Source organism: Electrona antarctica (assembly GCF_951216825.1).
Source record: "Electrona antarctica genome assembly, chromosome: 24".
In the NCBI taxonomy this organism is placed as follows: domain Eukaryota; kingdom Metazoa; phylum Chordata; class Actinopteri; order Myctophiformes; family Myctophidae; genus Electrona; species Electrona antarctica.
This window is the reverse complement of record NC_136803.1, coordinates 27,229,187-27,240,171: the sequence shown is the minus strand read 5'-3', so window position 1 is coordinate 27,240,171 and position 10,985 is coordinate 27,229,187. Positions and strand designations below refer to the sequence as shown.

General features: G+C 41.9%; 1 protein-coding gene across 1 annotated transcript; it reads left to right on the top strand.

The window, feature by feature from the left end:
• Positions 1-793: 793 nt before the first annotated feature.
• On the top strand, positions 794-9,109 carry LOC306917444 (putative ATP-dependent RNA helicase DDX4). The gene is made up of 22 exons (XM_079495670.1): positions 794-943; positions 1,288-1,376; positions 1,465-1,519; positions 1,799-1,846; positions 2,705-2,752; positions 3,065-3,085; positions 3,180-3,308; positions 3,417-3,467; positions 3,629-3,676; positions 4,089-4,124; positions 4,209-4,244; positions 4,355-4,390; positions 4,536-4,678; positions 4,779-4,931; positions 5,231-5,385; positions 6,070-6,199; positions 6,363-6,529; positions 6,620-6,765; positions 6,871-6,970; positions 7,058-7,328; positions 7,425-7,529; positions 8,166-9,109. Exons 1-22 carry the CDS (start codon positions 940-942, stop codon positions 8,232-8,234), a joined length of 2,040 nt encoding a protein of 679 aa, XP_079351796.1. The 5' UTR covers positions 794-939; the 3' UTR covers positions 8,235-9,109.
• Positions 9,110-10,985: the final 1,876 nt, after the last annotated feature.

Sequence of the window (10,985 nt, the reverse complement as noted above, 5' to 3'; positions counted from 1 at the left end):
TTGGTGCTGTCAAGTTAGGTCTGCTCTCATTAGATGCAAATGTTTAAATTAATTAAAATGAGTGTAAATTATAAACTCAAAGTTCTGTGTTTGCAGGTTTTTATTCCAAGCTAACACTACATAGCAGATCTGAGTTTAATAATCAGTTATCCCAGTATCACAGTTGGTGCTGCTGAAGGTGTTGTTGTAGCGCTCTCTGGTGGATAAGACCTTCAAGTTCAATAAAATAAATAAATACATAAATATATACAAAAACAAATGTAAACTGAAGTAAGCCTACCTCTGAATCTGAACAAAAGAAAACGACTTTAAAAATTACAAAAAACAAAACCAAAAAAACACCTGTTGCCTGGCGACGAACTAACCAATCAAGGTGCAACCATGCGGCTGGGGCGGGGCGTAGCAGGGCGGGTCAACAGCCCTCTGCTACCTGTTACAGGTCAATCAGCCTGTCAGTCATTTCCTCTCTCAACGCTACGCAGTGATACACCCACCCCCCCTATGAGCGACACACGTGCGTCAATTATCCCGGAGTCCTTCCTTTTCTGCGCAACATCGACAGGGTAAGGTCGGCCAAAGAATGAGTAGACGATGAATATGTATTAATAATAATGCTAAATATGCATGACTTGGTGTCGAAATACTTTAATGTAGATACGGTAATAATCCGCGAGAGTGGGCTAATTAGTACGAAGTTGACAAATGAGTCAGCTATACTACAACTTTATGTCTTTATCGGGTTGATGGTAGTTGACACGGCACCACGCGGAGGAATACACAATGGCCGCCGCAACCGACGCGTTTACAATAATTAACATTAGCCTACGAACGATAATTATAAACTTATGTTATGCATTAACATTTGTTTGACAAAGAAATGCACACCAGTCGGGCGAAACGCTGTTTGGTTAAACTAAAGAGAGGACGGGGAGCAAACTTATGTGTGCGGACATTCACCTTTTTTGTCTTCATTTGTTCCAGCACCTTTTCTAAAAACTGTGGGGAGTCTGGGGACCGTACATAACTTATTTCTCTTTTGCATATTATGATAGAGGTGTCAGGTGTGGTGTCGAGTCGACCATGGTGATTGGTGAACAACAGTTGCAGTAGCTAGCAGGCCCTTTCTTAGCCGAGGGTCCCGAAAGGAAAGTGGCTACACTGTAGCCCCTTTCCTTCCGTAGCCGCTACAGTAGCACTTGAATTGCCTTGATGTGATGTCGTGCATTTATTAAACAAACAAACCAAGAGCATGCCCTTAAAATAGTTTTCTGTTTTATTTTATTGCAGGCTATATACATCTTCATTCCGGCTATACATCTTCATTTTTCATTTCTCCAAATCAGCTGACAATCATGACTGACGAGTGGGAGGAAGAGGTAACTTAAAATGTAGCGAACTGACTTGATTGAAACATTCAGACTCTGTTTAAGTCAGCAACAGGTTTCATTGTGTCCATGTTTACAGGCAACCAGCACCACCACCAGTACATTCACTGGCTTCAGCAAAGCTTCAGACAGCGGTGGGTTTACTCATAGCAGCTACACGGGTGCAGTACTTAGTTTAAACTAAATATGCACCCCAGCTACACACAGCAAAATCCTGACTGTTCAATGAACTAATGACATAGTTCTAATGTAGTGTACTCAGGGTTTGATTAACTCCCATGATTGTACTGTTAAACTAGTCATAAAGTAGAATATGAATGATGGAATACCCTCATGTATGTAAACAGTAGGGGTAACATTTTACCACTTGACTGTTCATATGGTTGATGGAATGGATTTATTTTTGTATCCAGGAAGCTCCTGGAAAGATGATGGAGGATTTGGAGGAGGTGACAGAAGGGGTAAGTGTTTGTGAATGGAAATGTGATTCCTCCTTGATATTTAGTTGCAAGATATCTGAATGGGCTCAAGTTTAACTTTGCTAGAGGGACATCAGGTGGTTGACGCTATGGTAAATGCAAATGTTGTTCCCAAATTGTGAAAACAGTTGACGTACTCAATGTCCTAATGGGCAAATTCCCACAAATTGGCATGCAGCAGACAACACCAGGGTACTGAAAAGCACAGTACTGTAAGAGTGATAAGTAAGAAATTCTCAGACAGAAGGAACACATTGTGCTAGGGATGTGCCGATGTCGATATGATCTGTATTGAAAAATGATAATGATTTTGTCCATTCTGAAAAATACATGTAACAGGGTGTCTGCACTGCAGTCTTAGGCAAGTCAGTTTTAACTTAAATACCATTATATTTATTAGTGTGAGCTTGTAGATCTGTTCAAGCTGTTACTTTGGGCTTGTTTATCTGTAAAGACTGATAGATTAATCGAACTGATGCCGATTAATCTAAAAACAACTAAAATCGGCTGATGCCGATTAATCTCCTGTCACTGCATTGTGCTGATGGATCTGATTCAGGGGTGCTGACTTAGTGCTTAGTGGGTGCTGGAGGGCTCAGGCACCCGTGGTAATTTGACTTAGTGAGTGCTCAGGCACCCTTGGTAGTTTGACTTAGTGGGTGCTGGAGTGCTCAGGCACCCTTGGTAGTTTGACTTAGTGGGTGCTGGAGGGCTCAGGCACCCTTGGTAGTTTGACTTAGTGGGTGCTGGAGGGCCCAGGCACCCTTGGTAGTTTGACTTAGTGGGTGCTGGAGGGCTCAGGCACCCTTGGTAATTCCCCACCCTTGGTGTTTTCTACAGGTCGTGGAGGAAGAGGTCGCGGTGGACGAGGAGGAGGATTTAAGAATGGTAAAAATACATTTGGGTTGCACACTAACGATACAGTATTACTTTTAAGGATCCATTTAATTTGCCAATAATCTGGTAACAAATCGAGCATATGAGTTCAGCAACATCATAGCTACTCAAAATCATTACCCTTATACACACCAATACTTTATATTTTGTTCTATGTGCAAAAAATATAATCAAATTGAGGATTGCGCCAATGTAGTGATCGAACTCGAGATTGCTACATTTCCCAATATCATGAAGCCCCATGTGACATTACCATTGTCCCATGACACACTATTGTTAAACCGTTTTACTTTTCTTTTGCAGGAGCTGATGAGAACGGTAATGGTACGTACCAGTGTTTTTGCTTGTTGGGATGGGAGTAGACTGTTCGCACTAGTGATTACATTAATTATATATCTGAGTTGTGTATTTTGTTTAGATGAAGCAGGCAGCAGCTGGAACAGTGGAGGAGGAGGAGGAGGAGGAGGAGGAGGAGGAGGAGGAGGAGGAGGCGGCAGCAGCTGGAACAGTGGAGGAGAGCAAAGCTTCAGAGGGCGAGGAGGCAGAGGTGAGATGGGATGTAGTTCACACTGAAGCAGCTTTTTAATGAAATCCATGTAAAAACAAGACAAAATCAGTGGTTCTTGCAGTCCACAGTAATATTGTCACCTCACAGGGGGCAGCAGAGGAGGTAGGAGTGATGGAGATGATGGAGGATCCAGAGAAGGTAATGGTGGGGGAGAGGACGTTTAAACTAGGTTAACTGTAGTAATTTTGACTCTGTAATGGTGTTTTTCCTCTAGTTGTTTGACTATGAATGTGATTCAGCACATTTTCCATACAGAAATGTATTTTTGTAAAGATATTTAAAAATAAAATTCTCCTCAGGCTTTGGAGGTGGTCGCGGAGGAAGAGGAGGAGGAGGCTTCCGTAGTGGTAATCTAAACACCAATTTGAATCCTCTCCTAATGTGCTTAGAAATTCTAAAGGTTGTTAAACTGATTCTTCTGGAAAACTCCACAACAAGATTTTAGCATTCCAAAAGGTTAAAATGGAACGAGACGAACACAGATAATCAAAATACACATTTAGCATACCACAAAGATTTCTGTACATTTACCATGGTGAATTGTGCCTACAACAAGTATGCCGTTTGCTAACTGTCATCTCTATTTGCACCATTTTTGTCTCAAATCAATATTATTCCTTTTATAGTAAAACCTGAATGTAGTTGTAATCTTTCAAATGTATATTTTGAGTGAAAAGTAATATATGTATTCCTGAACAATTTGAGGAATTAACAGTTATGTGGTGTAAGTGTAATGACACTTGAATGACTCTTTTTAAGGTGGAACAGAAGATGGAACAGAAGGTTCTGGAGGAGGTAAATGAGCCATAACTATAAAGCGAAATATTGAATCATGTTAATGAGTGAATGTCAACTGATCGTCCTTTTGTGACACTGCAGGATACCGTGGAAAAGATGAAGAAGTCTTCAATAAAGGTAATATTGGTGTGAATTAGGTTCCATGTTTGAGTTGGTCAGCTTGGGAGTTGGGGCTTAGGGGAAACATGCTGCAGATATTTAATTGTGTGAATGCGTTTCCATTACAGGTCCAAGAGGAGACACGGAAGAAGGAGGTGAAGAGAGTAAGTAAATGCGTCTATTGTGAACACACTGAAAACTTGTCTTTTCTACTATGCCTTTGTTTAAAATCAGTCTAACCTCTTCCCCAGGACCAAGGGTGACCTATGTTCAAAAGTCATTCTAACTAAACCTTGTCCCTTTCCATAGGAAAGCCGGTGACCTATGTTCCTGAACCCCTCCCTGAGGATGAAGAATCAATTTTTTCCCACTACGAATCTGGCATTAACTTTGACAAGTATGATCAGATCATGGTGGATGTTAGTGGCAGCAACCCACCTAAGGCCATCATGGTATGGATATGTTGGCAGCGTCTACACAATCTGTTTAATAAGTTATGGGTTTTAGTTTTTCTTCAGACTGCAATGAAACAGTGTTTGTCTTAATCTTCAGAGTTTCGAGGAGGCACAATTCTGCGAGTCCCTGAAAAGGAACGTGAGTAAATCCGGCTATGTGAAGCCAACTCCAGTGCAGAAGCATGGCATCCCTATTATCGCTGCGGGCAGAGACCTCATGGCCTGTGCCCAGACTGGATCAGGCAAAACGGTGAGATTCAGCTTGCTGTTATCTGGAATGATTGAGGACGGGGCACATTGTCCATTTTAGGGATTGAACATACCTGCTTCCAAATGTGTCCTAATATAAATCAAAATAATAGAAGCGTGATTGCTGCTTATCAGAAATGGTAATTATAAAATTTAAAGAGATTTTAAATATAGTTCCAGGCTCTACTGTACCCTTCGGGAAGTGTGCAATGTGGTGGTCTGGCTATGCGTGACTAGTCGAGATCCAGAAATGGAGGTGAGCTCAAGTTTTCTGTTTGTAATGTGTTTTCCTCCCTACAGGCTGCCTTCCTGCTGCCAATGCTCCAGAAGCTGATGGCAGACGGAGTGGCAGCTAGTCAGTTCAGTGAGCTGCAGGAACCTGAGGTCGTGATCGTTGCCCCAACCAGAGAACTGATCAATCAGATCTACATGGAGGCCAGGAAGTTCGCCCATGGGTGTGTATCGTCAAAATAGTTGGATAGAAAAGTATTATCTGCATGCTCTGTTAAGTTTCAGGAGTCTTTTAACCCATTTAGACCTGAAGCCGATTCTAAATCCTACCGGTTTTCTGAAAACATTTTTTCAATGTCAGTGGTGCTCAACTTCTTTAATGTCAAGGACCCCCAGAATTATCTGTATTTGGCCGAGGAGATGAGGACTCCCATCTAAAAATATGTTGTTCCAGGGGCCCCCCAGAAGCAAAGAATTGAGTTGCGCCACATTTTCACAATAAAAAAAAAACAGTGCTGTGCGATGAGCTTGTAGATCTGCTATTTTTCAATAGCTAAAGTACTATAAAATGCTTAAAACACAAAGAGGTTCCCGTCCTGTTTAATGGACATCAGCAGCAGTCTAACAAGAAAAATTGATGTTTTTTGGCACGTAGGCAGTCCTTAGTGTTTCTAACTACTATTAAGTGTCACGTAGGCAGTCCTTAGTGTTTCTAACTACTATTAAGTGGAAGTGACATACCGGTATATATCTTATCACTTTAGATCATACAGCTGTCAGACCCATTAGTGTAGTAGCACAGGGAAAGTAATAATTTGAGTCTGTAAAAGTGCACACTGGCCAGAGGCCAATGAAACACGCCATAGTACATTAATAGACGCATTTTCTTTTCCATCTGACCTGTGTAGGACATGTGTGCGTCCTGTTGTGGTGTATGGTGGCATCAGTACTGGACACCAAATCAGAGACATCTGCAGGGGATGCAACGTGTTGTGCGGGACTCCAGGAAGGCTGTTGGATATGATTCAAAGAGGAAAGGTAATTAAGGTCTAACCAGTAATTCAGTTTTGATGGTAGTGAACCTTTCCAGTTTCTTAGTTCAAGACTTGGATCTGTTGAGATGCATTGCATTTTATTTCTACTGACTGTTAAAGAGATGGATTTCATACGTTTATTCTTGCTATAATGATGTTCCTTCAAGGTGGGTCTCAGTAAGGTGCGTTACCTGGTATTGGATGAAGCAGACAGGATGTTGGACATGGGCTTTGAGCCTGACATGCGCAAGTTGGTGGGCTCTCCTGGTTTACCATCAAAAGAGGATCGTCAGACCCTGATGTTCAGCGCCACCTTCCCTGAGGACATCCAAAGGTACACTGCGTTATGTATCTTCTATAGGTTATCTTTATGTGAAACTCCTCAATACTGATCCATTTCTCTGCATGCTGATGTTTTTTACAGGCTGGCCTCCGAGTTCCTCAAGACTGACTACTTGTTCCTGGCTGTGGGTGTGGTGGGCGGAGCCTGCAGTGATGTGGAGCAGAAGTTGATTGAGGTCACCAAGTTCAACAAGAGAGATCAACTTCTTGACGTCCTAAAGACCACTGGTAACGTCTCCAACCTCACTACCTCCAAGTCTCTGCTATTAACAACCTGAACGGGCTTGAAAAAGAAACGACAATTGTTTCAAGTTTTTGTTTTGTTTCATGCAGGATCTGAGCGTACGATGGTGTTCGTGGAGACAAAGAGACAAGCTGATTTCATTGCAACGTTCCTTTGTCAGGAGAAGGTTGCTACTACTAGTATACATGGGTAAGTAGGAGCTTGTTAAAAAAAAAGGTTTTATAGCCAGAATGCGTTCAAATGGAGCAGCATTTGAACTTTATTGTCTCTTGACAGCGACCGTGAGCAGCGTGAGCGAGAGCAGGCGCTACACGACTTCCGCTCTGGAAAATGCCCCGTCCTGGTGGCTACCTCTGTGGCTGCAAGAGGTCTGGACATACCCGATGTGCAGCACGTGGTCAACTTTGACCTCCCCAAAGCCATTGACGAATACGTCCACCGCATCGGGAGGACCGGTCGTTGTGGCAACACTGGCAAGGCCATTTCCTTCTACGATCGTGACAACGACAACCAAATGGCTCGCTCCCTGGTTAAAATTCTCTCTAGTGTAGGTGATCTGACTACTCTGCACACCACTCCGAATGCTTTAGAAAGCACCATGTCCAGCCCTAATGGTTCCTATTGGTTTGACTGTGATTTACAGGCTCAGCAGGAGGTGCCTAAATGGCTTGAGGATTCAGCGATGAGCGCCACTGGTTCTTCATCCTTCAGCTCAGGACGGACCTTTGCTTCCACAGACTCTAGGAAGGTAATTGTCATGAATTAAAGTAAACACTCGATGTGACCTTTAGGTTCTAGTGAGGTCGTGGCTCACCATTCAATTAATTACCCATCTGTAAGCAAGAACAAGGTCCGAACAAGATGACATGTTCTGGGTTTTATTAACCCATTCTGGACGGGAACCCCTTTTGGTGTTTTAAACATGTTATAATTTAGCTATTGAAAAATAGCATATCTACAAGCTCATAGCGTGCCACAGAGTGGCGCGCTAAAAATGTGGCACAAATCGCTATATATATATATATATATATATATATATATATTTCAGAGTGAACATATTTGCTTCTGGGGGGTCCCTGGAACTACATATTTTGAGATTGGGGTCCGTGCCCCAATAGATATAATTCTGGGGGTCCTTGACATGAAAAAGGTTGAGCACCACTGACAAACAGAGGGTTTTTCAGAATAATATTTTTATTAGCCTTTTTTTTATCGACCTCAGTCCAAAATGGGTTAAGCACACACAGAGTATATACATTTGCAGATGTCATGCACACGTGGCCCAAATACTACATGGCAAAGTGAAACAAAGCAAACTTGAGCTTTTCCTCTGTGGGGACATGTTTGACAATGTTCTAACATGGCTTCTGTTATTTACCCTCAGGGGGGAGCTTTCCCCACTGACAGCCAGCCACAAGCCGCTGCCCAGAATGGAGATGATGAGTGGGAATAGATCGCCACAAGAGTTTCTTTCAGTTTTTTTTTACGTTTTTATGTTTTAACTTTTATTTTGTCTTAAAACTTGCATGCGGGTGTTTTAATGCATGAAGTGTGTGCTGTTCTTTTTGGTTTTCTTTATTTAATTTTGTTTTCGTTTGAATAAGATTTCGTATGAGCCTGTGGCTACTTTGTGTTAAAGATTTGTGTTAAGAAAAGTTTGGTTATCTGTATTATCTTTTGGTTATTTAATGTTGAGCCTGCTGGGGGCGGCTATCAATAGTTATTTGGACGATTGATTGAATACTTTTAACAGCTGAAAATCGTACAGTGGTAGGATATTTAAATGATTGTTAAAAGGATAACGCAAAAAGTCCTGGGGGCTTGTTTACATTCTTCTACGGTTTTGTAAAATTGGCCTTTTTATGTACCACATGTACCTGAAGGCCAAGGGTAACTTCTTTAAGAACAAGCGTATCCTGATGGAACACAAACTGAAGGCTCACAAGATGCTCCTGTCTGACCAGGCCGAGGCTCGCCGTACCAAGACAAAGGAGGCCTGCAAGCGCTGAGGGGAGCGCCTCCAGGCCAAGAAAGGGATCATAAAGAACCTGTCAAAGGAGACCAAAAAGTAGTCTTCCCTTCGTAGCTCAATTTCACCTGTCAAATTTACACTTGTTACTCTTATCTATGCAATAAAGGGCCAAACCTTTTATTACATAGGACCACAATGGAAACAAGCCCTCAGGACTTTTTTGTGTTATCCTTTAAGCCTAACTGTGTAGTCCTGTACCTTGTGCTGTTACTGACTAACAAAGTATTCATTCAATGCAATGTTTGTTCTCAACCCTTTTTTCCATAATGTGAATAAATGTGTTGAGAGTTTCTAGTGCTTGAGCCTAAATGTATTGCAGTATGGCACCTGTTCTCAGTCTACGTTTTAGAAGTGAGCCCTGCAGCAACTTGCTTTGAACAACGTATGCTTGGCAGACAGTTGATAGCTGTATATAAACAAAGTAAAAAATCTACAGTTTCATAAATAACTTGGAATGGAATTTAATACTGAAAACGTGACAATCAAATGAAACAGAACTCTTGCCATCTTTGTAGTGATTCCCACAGACTGCCCCACCAGATAGAGCAGGTATGATACCTGCTCTGTATCTATCTGGTGGTGGAACCTTTGTGAAATGTGCGAGCATTCTGGGAGAACCTGGAACACTGGTCCACAGTGAAACTATGAAAACAGTTGATGTCTCAATAAGCCAGCGGAATGATTTGATAATGATTAATTAAGCACTAGTCTGTCTGCTCTGCTCAAGGTGGATGGGGACTGAAGATGTGACGGGATGAGGGTCCAAACTCCGTTTTTAGTAACCGATCCCATGCAAATTCATGGTATAGTATCACCTTCTACTTAAAATTGTGCCTGCTTTGCTTTGTGATTAAATTAGTGTCTGTGGTTCGGTATTAGTTTAATCAGTATCAATTAATTATTGATAATTAATTATTAATCAATTAATTATCAATTAATTAATCAGCGTGTCTATCAATATTGTGTAAATCTAATGTGTATGAGCCAGAAAACCAGCAGTTGTTTGTAGGTATATGCCTACTTATGGGTATGTTATATTATATTTATTTAATACTAGCCTACTTAGCTCTGGTCCATAGCCTTACTGCTTCTATGATTCTGCCCTGCAGTAAGGCTCTGCTAGTTCGCTTTTAAATCTCACATGGAACTCAGACCAGCCTCCTCTTTAGTGTAAATAAAAACTCACCAAAACAAAGGTGGGTTGTGTCATTAGAAAGCCTACTTTCCTTAATGGGAGCACTCGGAGCCCCCCACCACGCGTATAAACGGTACTTTTTGGCCAAAAGGGGATTTTGTTTCCACTGAAGAAAAATATACTTTTAGTTACTCCAATGCGCCCTCTACCTATATTGCCCAGAGAATTGCCTCATAGAGAATATTTTTCCTCCGGTGAAAAAAAATCCATTTCTGGAAATTCTGGCCAAAAAGTAGCGTTTATACGTGTGGTGGGGGGCTCAGAGTGCGTCCACTAAGGACAGTAGGCTTTCTAATGACACAACCCGTCTTTGTATTGGTGAGTAGGTCAGCCTCTCCACTAAAGAGGAGAGGCTGGTCTGAGTTCCATGTGAGATTTAAAAGCGAAAGTAGAGTAGAATAGACTTTATTTGCCATTTGCACAAGTGCATAGGAAATCTTGGAGCGCAGCTCCCAGGGTCAGCATTAAAAAGGGAGGACAGGTGAGAATAGAAACAGAACATACAATCCTAGAATAAATTGCTTCATAATCTGCCTAAAAACAGTGCATAATTCAATTCATCTTTTCAATCTTTAGATTCAGTTCATCTATCATATTGATAGCAGAGCCTTAGTGCAGCAGTAAGGCTATGGACAGAGCTGTAGCCTACTTAAAGTAGGCTTCCATTGACAAATGTTGAGCCGTGCAAATGTCCCTCAACAATTTGAATTTGTCATGTAACAAACATTACGTGATGTCGTGACGTCTTATTACCGTTGACCAACGGACAACTTCTATAATTCTATTTCATTGAATCATACTGTAAGGATTCACTCGTCACTCACTGCGACGCGAACGAGCCCAGGCCAGGACGAGCGCCTCATGCCTAAAATAGTCCTCCCATTGAGCCCTATATACTCTTAAGATTGAGCCACGTGTTTGTGAGCGGCGTGCGCAAACGTGCGCAGGGGGATGTGCGCACCCGTCACATCCAGCCG

Excerpts from the sequence above, each read along its gene's own strand:
- LOC306917444 (XM_079495670.1), top strand. Across the intron at positions 2,753-3,064 it reads AGGAGGAGGATTTAAGAATG|GAGCTGATGAGAACGGTAAT; the intron begins GTAAAAATACAT and ends TTTCTTTTGCAG. Across the intron at positions 4,125-4,208 it reads AACAGAAGGTTCTGGAGGAG|GATACCGTGGAAAAGATGAA; the intron begins GTAAATGAGCCA and ends GTGACACTGCAG.